Source organism: Coloeus monedula (assembly GCF_965178545.1).
Source record: "Coloeus monedula genome assembly, chromosome: 3".
In the NCBI taxonomy this organism is placed as follows: domain Eukaryota; kingdom Metazoa; phylum Chordata; class Aves; order Passeriformes; family Corvidae; genus Coloeus; species Coloeus monedula.
Window position 1 is genome coordinate 49,703,375 of NC_138783.1, and position 17,283 is coordinate 49,720,657.

At 37.0% G+C, this 17,283-nt stretch overlaps 1 protein-coding gene across 12 annotated transcripts in view; it reads left to right on the forward strand.

Moving 5' to 3' along the window:
* The window catches only part of FRY (FRY microtubule binding protein), a gene marked incomplete at its 5' end in the record, with an annotated part of 227,301 nt that overhangs the window by 190,858 nt on the left and 19,160 nt on the right, over positions 1 to 17,283 (forward strand). For 11 of the 12 annotated variants that reach the window (XM_082279085.1, XM_082279078.1, XM_082279077.1 and 8 more), the window contains 9 exons: positions 938 to 1,078; positions 1,828 to 2,007; positions 2,701 to 2,862; positions 3,717 to 3,791; positions 4,848 to 5,018; positions 10,714 to 10,914; positions 11,416 to 11,577; positions 15,013 to 15,176; positions 16,064 to 16,253. In XM_082279085.1, the coding sequence (XP_082135211.1) occupies positions 938 to 1,078; positions 1,828 to 2,007; positions 2,701 to 2,862; positions 3,717 to 3,791; positions 4,848 to 5,018; positions 10,714 to 10,914; positions 11,416 to 11,577; positions 15,013 to 15,176; positions 16,064 to 16,253 (1,446 nt within the window). Of the gene's footprint in view, positions 1 to 937; positions 1,079 to 1,827; positions 2,008 to 2,700; positions 2,863 to 3,716; positions 3,792 to 4,847; positions 5,019 to 7,123; positions 7,242 to 10,713; positions 10,915 to 11,415; positions 11,578 to 15,012; positions 15,177 to 16,063; positions 16,254 to 17,283 lie in introns of those variants that run through there. The other variant, XM_082279079.1, reaches the window with a different exon arrangement.

Consider the following 17,283-nt stretch of genomic DNA (forward strand, 5'->3'; position numbering starts at 1 on the left):
CTAAAGTCCACTTGGATAAGAATTGAAATTTTTCTGTGGTGGAAGGTGTGAGGCATCTTAGAGTTTTTATAAACAATTGTTTTCTAGATCCCAATAACTCTAGTAGCCCGTGTTAGAACTTTTTTGTCAGCCTGAATTGGGAGGATGGTGTTTAGGATTGAGGCTCTGGTAACCTCCAGCAATAACATTTGATTGCCTCTGAAATTTGTGGGGTGGGACAGTGCCTGTCACCAGTGTAAGAACATCCTGCCTTCCAGGATGTTTTCAACTGAGGTATTTCACACATATACAAACAAATCATGGCTGTCCGTATGCCTCTGGAATTACTGTCATGTATATGTATGAGCACAGTTACATTTCCAAGGTTCATTGTGATATTCCAGGATCTACACTCAGGTGTCTGAAAACTCCAGGATCAAGCCCTTCTTTGTATTAATCTGTACAGTAAGAGAGCCCAGGGGCTCCACATCCTCCTAAACAGAAAATGTTTCTTTGGCACTTACAGTCAGTGAGCACTGGCAGTGAAGTATATTTGATAAATATTTACTGATGTGTGAATAGTAGTAGTTTTGTTTCTTCATCATGTTTCTTTTTTCTCACTGACTTCCAGCAAATGTAGATGTAAAAAGATCCTCCCCTGTTTTTATTGGATGTGCTTACCCAATTACAGTGTAACTTTTACTTACCAGTTTACTCAACTGCTGAATGTGTTTTCTGGATAAGTTAGGGCAGGCATATATAAAATAAAACAGGCTGGCATTTGGCTTCCTAACTTAAGCTCTTTTTTGCTTCATGCCTGTATCATCATCAATTGTGAAATTGCAAAATCAGTGAGTGAAGAGAGATGAAGGGTACAATTGGTGTTTGTGAAACTAGGAGCTTTTTACTTAAGAAGAAATGTCTCAAAATTTTGTTATATTCACTTTTCTTTTAACAGCTACTAGAAAAGGGCCTTCCTAGTATGCAACAGTCCCTCTTACAGATGATCTACAGTCTTCTTAGTTATATGGACCTGTCAGCTATTCCTGTGAAGCAGTTTAACATGGAAGTGCTAAAAACCATTGAAAAATATGTACAGGTAAATACCATGTCTTTTTTTACATTCCTATAGGAACTTAGCAGCATTTACTATCGTAAGTTGATTTTCTGCATAAGAATTTACGACTAGATTAGCAGGGAGGGTTTCAAGTGTCTAGTGTGGTACAAAGTTCATAAACACCCTGATGCCTCATAGCCTGTGCATCCCTGGAGAAGATGCCTGGCTGTGTGTTCACTGTGAGGGAAGGGTTAGGCTTCAGCCTTGGAGTACCTCAGAGAAACCTTAATGCCACCCAGAGCCTGAGTGACCATTCTTTAATTATTAGCACAAGGAAGATGTAGCATAAGCACTTTTCTTCAGAGACCTCTGTACCTAATTCCTGACAAGTGAAAAATATATGGGAGTATTAGGAATTCACAGAGGTAAAAACTTGTGTCAAGTCACCTTTTTTATTAAATGGGGATTCTGCTATGGCCTTCATATTTATTCATAATGATTAAGGCATTCAGGTAGGAGATTTTAAATCCTCTGCCAAGTTGGCTTTGTCCACAGGTCTCCCAGCTTGCAGGCCAGTTCCCCAACAGTGACACCTTAGGCAAGTCTTGGTCTCTGTTGTTGAAATTATTCTGCAATTACGCACCTTGTCACTGACCAAGAGAGACAAAGAATAGGGATATTCTGATTCTACACTTTAATTATGTGGTAAAAAATATGACTGTAAAATGTAAATAATCTTGAATGTGTGTGAATCTTGCTTTCTGATTGCTGAGTAAATATATTATTTCTAGAGCATTCACTGGAGAGAAGCCTTGAATATCCTGAAATTGGTAGTTTCTCGTTCCGCCAGTTTAGTTCTACCTTCCTATCAACATAGTGATCTTTCAAAAATGGAAATACATCGAGTGTGGAACAGTGCCTCCAAGGAGCTACCAGGGAAGACTTTAGAGTTTCATTTTGATATCTCAGAGGTACTTTTTGTAGTTTTCCTACTTAACACCTTAATTCTGACTTCTGACTGGACTCTCTTACAGCAGTCTTTATCCTGCAAATCCTTGCACCTTGTAACTTTATAGAACTGAATGGTCCTATTAGTGGGCAACTCACTATATTGTATGAAGCTACAGAATTGTTTGCAGCATTATAGATTATTTCATATAGATAATAGTGAGCTGTTGAGGTTAAAAGGAAATACAAGCATAGAAAGGCATATGGTACTATTTGCTTTCCTGTCAGTATAGTTCTAGAAAATGCTGAGACATCCTCTTGTCAATCCAAGATAGCATTTCAATACCTTTTGGAAAGGGGCCAAAGTGTTCAACACGCTTTGGGGGAAAAAAAATATATGCAAGAAGTGCAGATTTGAAATTAAGTTCATAAACTTTCTGGGGTTTTTGCTGGTTCTTGTGTCAGGAACTAGTGACAGTTGCTTTGGGTATTATCTATCCATGAACATAACCTCTGGCTACTAAGTATGGCAGTTGTTACTCAGACATTCACACTGGAAAATAGGAAACATACCAAGTGATGTGAAATTTGCTGCACTCCTTGTTTTATCCCTGCATATGATCTTCAAAATAATCTTTTCCTTCAATGGAAGCAATATGGTTCTTAAAAGTTCATCCTGAAGCAGGGTGCTACTGAATAATTACTCTTTATTTAAGACTCCAATTATTGGGAGACGGTATGATGAGCTGCAGAGTTCTTCTGGGCGAGATGGTAAACCCAGGGCAATGGCTGTCACCCGAAGTACTTCTTCAACCTCATCAGGATCTAACTCCAATGTCCTTGTTCCTGTGAGCTGGAAGAGACCCCAGTACTCTCAGGTAGGTAGCCCACTATTCATTAGTAAGTTGCCGTCAGAGCGGCTGAATCAACACATACTTGGGTCCTTAAATCCTTGTGCCCTCTGTGTCCTGTGCAGTGCTCCTGGCTGCCTGGGGCAGAGGCAGCACAACATCTGACTGTGTGTGCTGTATGTCTTTCTTGGACTCAAAAATGGACTGAGTTATGTCCATCTTCTATCCCAAAGCTGGTTTTCTTTCAGCTTGCAGGAAATGCATCTCTTTAAGACCGCTTAAGTCTAGGTCAGATTTAAGTAAAAATGACAGATGAGTCCAGATATTAGCAAGGGGAGCTGGTAGATAGCTTGTGCAACTTTTAAAGTTGTTTTCTTGGGATACTGAATAAAAAGAACAGTTTTCCTAGAAGTGATATTTGATTACCTTAATGATTTTGGTTAACTTAATTTTTGGCTTAATTTATCTGCAAATTAAAATAAAGCCATGCGGAATAAACACATTTATTGCTCTTTTCACTTTTTTGATATTGCAGGTTATATAGCAGTGGCTCAGGCCCAATTCTACAAAACAAAAATTATGCATGTGCTTAATTTCAGGCTTCCGAACTGTCTTTTTAAAGTGATGCATATGATCCAATGTGTCCTTATTGTACTCAATGGAATTTATAGACTAATTTAAATATAATAAACAGCAAAATCATTAACAGCTATTTTTATGTTTCCTTCATGCATAGTTGCTCTGAAAGCAATCCTTTGAGCACTTAATGACTAATTCTTTGGTTGGTTCCTCGTAATTAAAAATCGCTAATGTATGTTTCTAGCCACAGGGAGAATGGATGGTTAAAAAAATGCTCACTTGAGAAACATCTTGTTTTCTAGAAAAGGACAAAGGAAAAGCTGGTGCATGTCCTTTCCCTGTGTGGTCAGGAAGTTGGGCTGAGTAAAAACCCTTCAGTAAGTAGCCTTGTATTGACCAGTTTTTTATTTCATTGTGTCCTTAGCGTGGAAAGCACAGAACAGTGTTTCCCAGAGTTGCTGACTAGATTTGCATAGTTTTGAAGTCATTGCTGTCATTATCCTTTGTACTGGCCCAGGCTGTGTTTCTCAGCATATGGACCAGGGAGTGAATGGCCCTTTCACTTAAAGAAGATTCACTTTCAGAGATACGTGTGGTTTTCCTGTGGGAATCTGTGATGCTGTAGGTTTTACTTTTGCCATCTCAGTGGGTAGAGAGTAATGACCTTTGTATTACCAATCCAGAAACTTTATAAAGTAAAAAATTAAATTACAGAAATAAAATGGGAGGGGAAAGGGTTGTGTGTGTCTGATTTTTCCATTAGACAGTAGTTCTGATGTTACTCTTTAAAAATTAATATTATCTGGTGCCAGGAAAAGGGTGATTGATTAGCCAGGGTGGGAAACACTTAAAATAGTCATTAAATATTTTCTACAGAAAAAGGAAAATTTCTCAATGTTTTTGAACATGGTGTTTGTCACTTGTATTATGGAGAACAGGTCCTTTGTTTCTGCAAGACAGGAGCTGTTTAATTTTTGCAACTGAATTGCAGATACAAGTATACTCAGTAGGAAAGAAAAAATTATAGCTTGTTGTATTTTCTAATCTTGACATATTTTTTAACAGCTTGTTTACTGGAGGGGGTTTTTTTAATGAACTTACTATGTCATCCCCTTGACAGTATTTTCTCTGCTAAGTTCCCTGAATTTTGTTCCTATATGTGTATATAAACATCCAGGCAACATCAATCTGCAGCCATTAGGAGGTAGCTGTAATATTCTTGGATGTGTTCCCACAGTATGAAGTTGTTTCTTTGTACAAGTTTAATCTGAAGGCACCTGTCCAACATAAATAATAAAGAGTGTTCTAAAAATACTCAGTGAAGGAATTAGGTGTGTACTGGAAATACAGTCTTCTGAATAACCAATTACAGCTTTTAGGAAGAAACAACCAGAGGGAACAGTTTGTAACAAAAGAAATCCTTTGAATTGTAGGTGATTTTTTCTTCCTGTGGTGATTTGGATCTGATTGAGCACCAGACGAGCTTGGTCTCTTCAGAAGACGGAACAAGGGAGCAGGAGAACATGGATGATTCAAACAGTGAACAACAATTCAGAGTCTTTAGGGACTTTGATTTCCTAGATGTTGAGCTGGAAGATGGGGAGGTATGGTATATTTTCTCTGAAACAGCTTCTTTATTAAAACTTTTATACTCCTTCTGCTAAACACTTCTCTTCTTGTAACATAAAACTTTAACTGTTTAACTATAAACGTAGTTTTAAATTCAGATTATTTATGATGTTCACACAGTGTTTATTTCAGTAGCATAACAGTAAAAAGACTACCACACCCTTCCTTTCTGAATCTACTTTAGGAAACACTGCAAAACTGTTACTGGAAAATAAAGTGTCTGTTCTAGTACCTTGTTGGTGAATTTACTTTTAAGTGAACTTATTTTAAATACAATTTGTAACAGTCTAAATTGTCAACAAAATATAGATATTTGCTGATTAAAAATGTATAAAATGAAATTGTTCCAAAGCTGTTGGTTCATAAGGAACCCTCCGAAACATTAATTCAGGCCTTCAGGCTGCTGTTATTCCTGCAACTGCTGATGAAATCACTTAGAGATGTACCTTCCACTCTGCTGAGGTGTCTGTGATTTCATCGTCTCATGCAGGAGCTAAACAAAATCCTGAGCACCCAGATCAAGTCTTGACAGGTGAAGCCTGTCAGCTCACCTTGAGCTGAAACTGCTGAAGGGAAAAAAAAAAGTTGAAAAACTGATAAATTTTTGGGGGCTACACCCTTTCGCCTTGCTAATATCAAACGTGGGGTATTTCTTTCTATTTGGTTGGGAAAGGCCAAAAATTAATATCTGTTACCAAACAAGTCTAACAATTTTGTTGCTGTTTAAAAGTTCAGAAACTGTTAGTACTTTTGAAAGACTTAAGGCTCAGGTGTTCAGCAAACCTAAGAGTTTAATAGCTTGTCATAATCTGGACTTGATTTTAGTATTAATTCTCTCCATTATCACTCTTAGCTCTGAGAAGAACATGTGCACAGGAAGAAATATTAATTTTTCTACCTATTTGTATTACAGTAGTAAAATAATTTTAAGGTAAACAGAACACTCAGGTGTGAACTCATATACATCTGAATTTTTTTTTCCAATTAAGAGAAAGGATGAAAGAATGGGAAAAAAAAAAGTCCCAAAGTCCTTATTTTTCCAAGTCAGGAATTTCTGTCTCAAAATTAGTACTCTTGGCTCACAGATGCCCATGACCTTGCTAAGGAAGGAAAAAAAACCAAACCAAAAGGGTAGTTGGCAGCAATGGTTGAAAATACATTAGACAAATATTGAAGGAGCTTCAGTGTTCCAAACAAGCATAAATGATAGAACAATAATGCCAGGTTGTTTGGCAAAAATATACTGGCTGCAGTAATTTCTGTGTCTTAAATGCTTTCAAGATATTACAAGGATCTAGGACTGCAATTTTGAGTGAACATCACTTGATAATTTTTTGCCCACTGAAATTCAGGAATTTCTTCTTTCTCTTCACCAGTTAAAACCATATAGAGAGTATATATAATTGTGCACAACAATTCCTTTCAAAATGAACTTGCTTTCATGGACTGTGACTCTGCAAAGATTTTTTTTTATACATGTGGCCAACTTCAAGATCACGGCCTAAATTAATTGATATGCTAGTCATCTTAAGTTGGTCATGAAACAGATACTAAGCTTCTCTAGTTTTATGTGAAGTAAAATTAAAAATGTTAATTTTTACTTAGTGGTTTTCAAGTTGCCATGGGTTGCATTCCAAAGTTTACTTCAGACTTAACTTACTGTTTTAAAAATAAATTCAGGCCTGGTGTAGAAGGCTACTTCTCTAATGACTGAGTTGAGAGTGTTATCATTTACATCTTATCTGAATTTGGTATATTCATAAACATGAAAAAAACAGTGTTAGAAAACTTAAGCTAGCAAGAGCAACATCTGTCTTTCAATGAAAACCCCTATGATTTAAACAGGCCAGTGATGCTTGGATCATCTGCAGACCACAAGGTGTACTTGTTTGAAATTTCCTAAAGATGTAAAAGCAAGCAATAGTTATTTTCAAACTTGAAAGGTATCCTGAAGAGTTGAAGTTTCTGTGATAATATTTGTTAAAATTGTAGGCAAATGTTTGTCTATGATGTCTTTCATGCAGTAATTTTACATAGATTCTTTCTATTTGTTTTTCTATCTGTTATATCTGCTACTCAGGAACTTCAGGTAAGAATGCTACTTGAACTCAGATGTGCCAGCATATGTTATGCCTTCTTGCAAATTTATATTGTAGAATAACATCATAGTTTTGCTGTTGCCTCCCCCCTTCAGTGTGTGCGTAGGTGAGTGTGTGTGTGAGCTTGAATTTCTGTCAGGTGCTTCATTTTTTGTCTTGTATTAGAAATATTTTTGAGGTCTTTTTCAAAAATTCTGCTTCATTTTAAGTTTGTTTTTGACATGCTCAACAGTCTTCACGAATTTTGTAATATCTTAATTCTAGTATCAGTGTTTTTCAAACTGAGTCCTTTTTTCTTTTGATATCTTTGTGCATGATTAATGTGTAGAAACTTCATTATTTATAGAGTTTGGGCCATTCTTTTGTAGGGGCAAATTATGTGTAATCTCTACCTTTTCTGTTGTGGCATATTGTCTCCTGTTAGCATCTTGCTAAAGCTGATGTCTGAGACCTCTTAAGACAGTTTATGTTATTGCTATCAGACTGAATTTAATTGAAAAATTAAACTAATTCCTACAGCTTAATTTAATACAGCTGTGTGGTCCTACCAACTTTTCTGGACTCATTTACCCTGTGAGGAAGACAGAAAAAACACATCAGTCATTGCCAGTTTGGGGCCTAAATTTTAAGTTTATCAATGTATAGAGAGAAGTGAAATGATAGAGAATTTTAATGAGTTGTACAAATGATACAGAAATCAGCAACCACAGAATTCTGCATATTTGTTTCTGAGTTTGTACATCAGTTTTTATGCAACCCCCCAAAAAATCTTTGTCTCAAAATGCCTGTGCTGTGAGATACATCCATGTGGAAATAGTGCCTTGCTACGTAGTTCCACAATACTTCTGCCTATACCCTACAATATTTGAGTGATTCCATTAACTCTGCATACTTTGTCAACACAGTAAGGATGAAAACTTGTGTGAAAGAGGTATTGCATGATTCTTACTGCCTCTGTGGAGGAACTTTACTGCTCTCCCCCACACAGGATTACTTTCCCTTTTGTCTCTCCCTTCCCCTGGGCTGTTGTAAAGTTTAAAGTAGCTGCAAGGGCACATCTGCTCCTCTACCAGAGGGTGGTGACTGTGGGAAGTTCTGTGTGGTACCTGCTCACTGCTGGCCAGACACATTTATAACATGTGACTGTTTTCCTCTGAGTTGATGTTTATCACTGGTGGCTTTTCAGATGGGAGATGGCTTTGCTCCTGCTGTAGATAAAAATTAACAACCTCTCAAATACATCTTTGCTCTTTCTTGTTAACTGTGAAAGAAAGATTGCTTAACAGACTACAAAAACCACAACTCCATCTTCATAGACGTGTGCTGACCTCCTGTTTAATTCAGTATGGTTCTGGGTGCCCCTGTAGCAAACTCATGCTAATCCAAATGTTATGGGTGTTTGAGTCTTACTGTTTCATCTCTTTTACCCTTTCCCCTCACTTTTAATTCACTACCCCTTCCAACTGCATGCCCTGGAAATGTCCCTTTTATTTTTCTTCTTTTTGCTGGCTTCCTTCTTTAAGGCTTTGCAGAATAAAACTGCAACAGGAGATATTCCCATAGAGATGGGCTGCTGAGTTTACTGATAGCTTTTCTAGGCATCATGAGGATCAGGGTGTGATGACTCTCATCTTTGCACGCTTGCTTATTTATGCCGTTTTGTCATTTATTACTTCAGTAACTGATGTGTTTGTAGAGGATGTCTCATTGCTGCAGGTGTCCTTCAGCCTTTGTGGGGGGAGGATGGACAAGAATTTGTTAAAATAAATAGCTTGGAACAGAAACGTCATTTTTATAATTTAAAGAGGCCTGACTTCTTAAATCTTATATGTGTTCTGTTCTCTTTCCACACAAAACTACTGTTATCATACCAGTCCCAGGATGAGAACACAGGGTTCTTCCAATAGTGTGTCAGGCTTCACAACAATTTCGTGTTCATTTTCCCTTGATTTTAGTGCATGCCTTAGTTTTAAATGTTCTTGTGAATTGCAAGGGTTGACTTTTTCCTAAAAAATATTTTTTCTATTTTCATCATATTTTTTCATGAGACGGTGAGCTTAGTGTCACAAAACTTAACTTCCCCTCTTTCTATTCAAATTCCACAATCCATGCATTAAATAGTAATGATGCAAAATAAGATTAATTTGTGCAAGTTTGTTGATTGTTAAGGAGGTAAGATTGCAATTTAATCCATTGCACTTTATGCAGTTTGGTCCCCATTCAGTAAACATCTGAGTAGTCCCCAATTACTCAAGTGTTTAAAATCACAACTCTGCTTAAAGGACCTTCCTGAACTGAGACCTATTTCTCAATGATTGCACATTATTTCGATCTACATAAATCCAGGAAAAAATCATAATCAGTTATTTGATAATAATATTATTTTTTAGGCAGAACTATATTTTTTTTCAAATTAATATTTAAAATATCACAGTCAGCTTGAATTTTCATCAATTGACTTGCTTGTTTAAGAGTGTTGCAACTTACAGAGTCTTGTTTAAAATAGGCAGCCCTGAACCTTAAACATAAACATTTTTCTCTATAAATTTCCTTCCCATGTTATTGCAGGATTGAGGGCTTTCACCTAGATAAAGTACCCAAAAGTGCATCTGAATACTTCTGGGGAGTCCTTTCTTGCTGTCTCTGCAGGTCCATGGCAGGAGCAGTTGTGGTTGTGGTCCGGCATTTGCCAGAGAGGAGCCTGGCTAGACTTAGGAAGGGAGCAAGAGATTATTGCAATCAGGGAAAAGGCATACAGTCCACTGGAAAATATATAAAGTAAATAAATGGGAAAAGGGTGGAAAACTAATTTTTTTACATGAAAGAAATGAAGTGATCTTTTTATCAGTTCCCCAGCCTAACAAATGGTTACGCAATTTGCTTAACGCGCTCAGCTCTATGTAACTGCATGTGGGATCGGAACTGAAATTCTGATAAATATAAAATGTTTGGTCCATTTGACTGTGTCCTTTTTAAAATGTGAGATCTCAGGCAATGCTTATAAGGCTATTCTCAAAACACAGATTCAAATAATTAAAGTGGATTCAAAAATAAGCAATATGGGCCTAGAATAAAAGTTTAAAAGGTGTGCTGCTTGTTACAGTTTTTGTGTAAAGCAAGGGTTTGTTCAAATCTACTCATCATTATGGTTATGTATATAAAGCAAAGAATCTAAAATCTTTAACCTAAGTTTTGCAATTGAACCATTGGTATGAACTGTGCTTCTAATACTTTTAAACACCATGAAAAAATCCTTTAAAATTGCTTTCAAACTTTTCTTTTGCGTGTCACTGCTCTATTGGTATTGAGGAGTGTGTATATGTGGACTTACAAAAATAAATTCTTAAATTAGGCCAATGCATGAAAAACATCTACTACAGAAAAGACTGAATGTTCATTTAACTGCCATTTCCATGCTTCTGCTCTTATCTCCAGGTGAACAAACAAGATAATGCTTATTTAAAGTTTTTACTATATTTTTATGTAAACCTATTTCTGGAGCTAACTTTGATCAGGGGTTATCATATGATTAGTTTCACATCAAGAAAGCTCACCCTCTGTCTGATTTCAGGGTGAGAGCATGGACAACTTCAACTGGGGAGTGCGCAGACGGTCCCTGGACAGCCTGGACAAGTGTGACATGCAGCTGATGGAGGAGAACCAGCTCTCAGGGAGCACACCCAGCCTGAACAAAATGAACCATGAGGACTCTGATGAGTCATCAGAGGAGGAGGACCTGACCACCAGCCAAATCTTGGAGAACTCAGACCTAGTAAGTTGCAAACTTGAAATTCAGGAAAAGATTGGGTGGTGGTGTTAAATAAGCTGGGCTTTTAGTTTTCTCTGCCCAGGTGCAGTCTAATGAGCTGAAATTGGTGGGTACATTTTCCCTTATTTGCAAAGGTAAACAGGAATTTTAATGCAAAGTTTGAAACACAGGAAACATCAGATCTTATTATTTGCCTTTTTTTACTCTGGGACAATTTTTGACAATTGGCCAATAGTAAATCTTTCAGATGTACTAAATACTTAAAGAAACAGAACAGGACTCCAGGCTGGTAAGCAGCGTCAGATTTTTATTGTTCACTTCTGGGATGCTTTTAATAAAATTTTTATGACAGAAATATTGAAAAGGTCGTGTCTATATACAAACTAAGAGAGCCACTGTCACTGCCCTTTAAGACACTGTTCTGCTTTGCATGTTCATGAAAGCAGCATGTGGTAGGGTGTATGTATGCTCAGTTTTTCTGTGCTTTTGCTGTCTTTTAAACAGATTATAAATCTTTCCCCATCTGAGGATGCAAATCATATTGACTCACTTTCTACATCATGTGACACAACCTCAGCAGACCCTCATCATTTTAACATGGGAACATCCAGCTTTGATGTGTCTTTGCCTGATATGAATAATCTCCAGGTGTCTGAAGGAGCCAAGGTGAATACAATTTTTCTTTCTGTCCCAACTGGACTGTATTTTATATAACATTGTTAAAATTTTTTTGCTTGCACTTTTATAAAGGGTTTGATCTGTGAAGTCAAGTACATTCTGGCTTTCTCTGTGTAATGGCATAGTATGATACCTTCATGCACTACTGCACTTTCATACCATTTCCTTTCTACTTCACTCATTAGGTAAACTCTACTTTCTTCATTAAGATATTTTAATTATTGTTTCTTAAGTATGTTGCACTACATATGCACCAAAATACTACAAGCTCATTGGAAGACAAATTCATGAACTGGCCACAAGTTACAACTCCAAGGCAATTTTTGTTCTTCATGCTGATTTAAAAGAACGATATGCCAGCTCATGTGGTGGGTGTATGCATGTATTCTCTGAAATATTTTTGTTTGTGGGGACCTATTGTACAGTTGTGCGCCCTGGATTCAGTAGTTGCCTTTTGGCAGACACACAGAAATTTTAAATTCATGACCGCAATATTAAACCATCCTGGGGGTGGGGAGGCAGGATTTGCAAGGATACAACAACCATGTTCAGCACAGTGTATTTCAGAGAATGGTATCAGAAGATGAAGACAGAACAAGGTTGGTAAATCATTATCAATATGGGGATGGTTTCTTCAATTTTCTGCTTGACAATAGTTGTTCATGAGAGATGAGGTGGATCTCCTCCTTTCACTGTCTCTTCAGAAATATAATCTGGTTGTGGGGGGGTGTATGAGAATTAGTGGCTTGATGATACTGTTTGCTTATGTCAGTAAAGCTTCTCTGTCATGTCCGAATTGTGTGACTTTTGTAGAAAGAGCAGTGTATGAGACTGGGGCAGGGGAAGAATATATCTTCTGTAATCATTGGCTTTCCTTCTTGCCCTTGCCCCCTCCAAATGCAGCCACACAAAAAATTGATACTGCTAGCACTGCATGTTTCAGAAGTAATGGAAACTTCTACTGAAGAGGTCATAGAAAAAGAAGTTGGAATTGTGCCGAATATTGAACAAATTGTTTGTGTCAGAAACCGCTGCAGTAGGAATAAAGGACAGGAGGAGGGAAGTGTGTGTAAGGATAGGAAAGGAGGGGAACCTCTCCAAACAGTGGTTGTGGAGAAGGTAAACTCATTATCATTTGTCAAAACAACTGTTGGTAGACAAGTAACTGCATAACAACCATAAACAGCAGAAGTTGGCAGAATTTCAGTTCAGGAAGCAGGAGTCAGAACAGACACATTTGCAGGTGGTGACTGCAGCTGATCTCATGCATCCAGCTGCAGTAGCTGTTGGTGTGTACATTAAGAACTGCAAATCACAGCTTAGGAGTTCAATGCATGTCTGGGGGTTTGGAATCCTTATTGTCAAAATCTCTTTAATGTCCCATGTGCCAATATTCATCAAAAATTAAAAGCTTTGGAATAAGTCAGTAAGTGAAGAATCTAAAATCAGAGCAGTTTCTTGTGGAATTGACAGGCAAATTCAGCTAGTCCTGGTACAGGTTTGATATTGGTGTAAAATATGGCCCAGGTTACCACTTACAAAGATGATTGAATTGATAAGCACAGAATGCCTTATTGGTGGGGTTTTTGCCTCAAAGATATTTTCTTCAAGTGTGCGTACTTCTGTATTTTTACTCAAAATAATTTGGAGTCAATGTAAGGAAGAAGTTATCCAGTTTCTAGTCAGAAAACTTGAAACTTACACCTAAATAATTTTTACTTAATTTCGTATCACAAAATCTGAGCTCTTTCCTGTTTCTCTTTTCCTCTGAATTCTTCTTTTTAGAGAGCTGATGAGGTGTCATCGATGCAAAGGAAATTTTTTTTACTTCTTTATTGGTTTACAAAATGTTTAGTTGTTGCATCATAAGCAAAAACAAAAATATCATCTCAACCTTTAAATAGATACAGCAGTTGAGAGAAACAGACTGATTATGTAGCCTCTTCCTAGATGTTTCAATGCCAACATTCAGGCATTATTGTTAACAGCATTAAATTAGTTAAACTTATTTTCTATTAAAGATAGTGGGATAATTCTATGAGGGTTACAAAAGTTCAGATGATGCTATGTTATGTATTTTTCAAGTTATCTAAGCTCACAGATTTCTGGAAGTGTACTACAATCCTGCATGAATATTCAAAGTTCACTTTTCTATTTTGCTTTGGGGCATCATATTAGACTCCAGTGGGTGGGAGGTGTTTGCTTCCTCTTCCTTCCTCCCTTGCTCTATCCCATCAAAATGCGTTTTCCTCCTACCAACTCTGTCATTGCAGTGAAGAAACTGCAGTGGTTCTTTAAAGCTAATATTTAATATTTGAAAGTGGTTACTACTAATTACTTCTTGAATAAGCATGAAACATTTCCACTTTTTACCAGGTGCTTTGGTTCCTATTCTGATAATTCAGCCGTATAGCTTGCATTTTTCTTTCCAAGATGGTTTGGGCTTTGATTCATTTCATTCACCCTGAACTCAGGAATATTCCTATCTCTTTTGCTTAGAAAACAAAGCAAACCAAAAGATTATTGTACTTAATTTCTGATCCTGTCCTTTCTGTTACAAGTCTTGTTTTATTTTTACAAATACAAATCCCCTTAATTAATGTGTAGGATCCAAGCAGACTTGATAAACTGCAGAGGTCCATTTTCTCATTTAATTCCACTTGACACAGATTTCCCTCCCTATTAATTCCCAACACATGTATGTACATGCACATGGGCATATGTACACGAAGGTGTGAGCAGCCCACTGCAGTCATCCCTACAGGAACTGCTTTGGGTGCTGTGGATGAGGCAGACAAAAGCCAAAAGATTAAAACTGAAACAAAACTTGTTCAGACTAAAAATGCAAGAGGAACTGGAATGTTTCAAAAAGAAATCAAGAGCTTTAGGTGCTGATAGATGAAAAAGGAAGGAAATTAAGCATAATCCTTTTAATGGCCTGTTAGAATGCTTTGGATTCCTCTTGAATGTAAATGACATGCTAACATTAATTCCCAGTTCTAAACATGCATATAGTCTTCCAGACAGTGATTGTTTTCAATATATTCTGAGAGGCTATAGTACACTCTTGGACACTATAAAATGTTAGGTGACAAGGACAGCCTGACAGTAAAAAGAATCCTATTGTTTTTCCTGAAAATTACTTCCTTGCTATGTTACCATATGCATTGGAATCTGAAATTCTTTGCAGACAAGTTGAAAAAATGCCTTAAAAATAATATTTATCCAAGACAGAAAGTTGAACAAATACAGTATTTTTGAAGAAGGGTAAGTTGATTTGTGTCATTTATAACCTGTGGCTTTATATCTGTGCAGTTTAACGTGTTGTCTGGTAGGTTTTTTCATTAAATGCTTTCTATTTATTAGAGGAATTAACTTACTAATTTGCAGTTTTCTAATTCTAATTCTAATTCACTCCCCTAGGCTGAAGCTGTACCTGAAGAACAAGATATAGCAGTCCATGAGGATGACCTTTCAGGGTCTACAAATGAGCTCCCTGGAGCATTTGAATGCAGTGATAGCCTTAGTCTGGATATGACAGAAACTGAAGAGAAAGCTGACAGGCTGGAACAATTTGCTCTTGCTAGGTACTCTGATGTGCTGTTGTTCACACAAATTCTTTTACAATGTACAACAAAGTGATAACAGGGTGATAGTTAATGAAATGGATGTTTTGGCCAAAGGAGTTATAAAATTCTCTTGAGTGTGGAGCAATAAGAAGACAATGCCCTAATTACCCGCATAATTATCACACAACTGGGAAAAAAAAGGCAAAACAAAACCAAGGTTTTCCCTCTAGGAAAAACAAGATATGCTGTTTATATGCATCTATGCAGCTAGGCATTATGCATCTAATAGGCTTAATTAAAATAAAAAGGAGGATTTTGAAAGATTTGCAGTAATGGAGATATTACTTAGGTACCTGTTCAACAAATCAGATGTGTATTCATCCTTCTGATTTCTCAGGAAAGAAAATCTCAATCTTGTTAAAAATCCCAACTATGTGCTCTTAAGGCTGCTGGTGAGTGTGTCTGGACCCCAGTATATGTTATAAAAAGGATTTAAGATTTTTTTACATGCCATCTGGAGCTCTTTCAGATTTTGAATGCTGAGTGAGACTGCAGTTAGCCTGGAGAGGGAGAGAGAGAGAGAGAGAGAGAGAGAGCCTTATTTTCCTGTGAAATTTTAGCCTTCTTCCTCCAAATGATGGTACAAGAAAACAATTCAAGTGTTCTGGGATGGAGGAGATAGATGATAGTGGCCTGAAGATAGGGATTCTGATTTGGAGGTTTTTCTCATTGTAGCCAACATCTCGTCAACCTTCAAAAGTAATTTGAAAATTCATGAATATTTTTAGGAAGGTGCTGTTCTTGGTCCTGTGATTTTATCTCTCTTTTACAGCATATTTTATCTGCCACTTTCTTGGTATTTCCTTTCATCACCTCTTTTTTTTTTTTTTTTTTTTCTCCTTCAGTTTTGGAGATGTTGATCAAAATGCCTCCCCTCCTCCCTCACCATTTTTTTCCGCCATCCTTGCTGCATTTCAGCCAGCAGCATGTGATGATGCAGAAGAAGCCTGGCGTAGTCACATCAACCAGCTCATGTGTGACTCTGATGGTTCCTGTGCAGTTTATACATTTCATGTGTTCTCTTCCCTGTTTAAGGTGAGAAAATAAGTTTAAGGTGCAAAATCATAATGTTTGTGTGTGGCAATTAGTAGTTCTTGATAGCAGCCCCAGTAATGAACTACTAGATATATATAGCCATTGTAATTTTGCGTGCTGCAGAATTGCTGTGTTACATTTTCATACAATACTGTCTTCTGTGACCAGTTTTGTCATGAAAATACTATGTATCTCATACTTGCAGGTTTGCAGTCATGTTGCAAAATATAGATCCACTTTAAAGAGTCTTTTCTTCAGTACTTTACAATCAGACTGCAGAAACAGTAGCTGCAAGAGACAAGGAAATGACCCTTTTGATCTCAAACTATTGTTAATCTGTTCTTTTATCTCAAACTCTTGAATCTGAGTGTGTCCATGTAAATGTCAGCATTATTAAATGGTTTGTACTGTGTCATCTGAATAGAAATACCCAGCTGCCATCATGTAACATAAATTCCGGAGATTGAGTCTGAAGACTAGAAATACAGTTCTCCATTCTAAAACTGTATGCTTGCAAAGATAAGAATCTTACAAAAAGATAAAAAAAGAAAGAGTCAAATGTACAAGCTGTTCTAAGGAATGACTGTCTGGTTTTACCTGTAATTAGTTTTAAAGCCTTTTTTAATTGTTTCTCCTGCAGCTGCAGGATGTTTAGCATGCTCCAGCAGTGAAAGCAGTAGCCAGGTAACTTTCTGAAAAGTTTAAGTACCTATGATCTCAGAGTACACACCTTTTTATTAACAAGGGGTAGTCTGCTAAGAAACACACCGTTTCAAGATCTTTTCATTCATCTAAGATTAACCTGATACGAAAGAAGCATCCTGTAGTAAGAATCTCTTCGTGTTTCTTCCATGCTCCACTGGAGTTGAATGTCTTTTCTACCTGCACGTTGTCCTCCTTTAAACATTATACCACTGTAAATATGGGTGTCTTGTAGGCATTCTTTTAAACACTGATAAATAACCATTTGGAAGAAAAAAACCCCAGCGCTGACTTGCGTGTTAGTTCTGTGTTTATTCATGATGTCAGC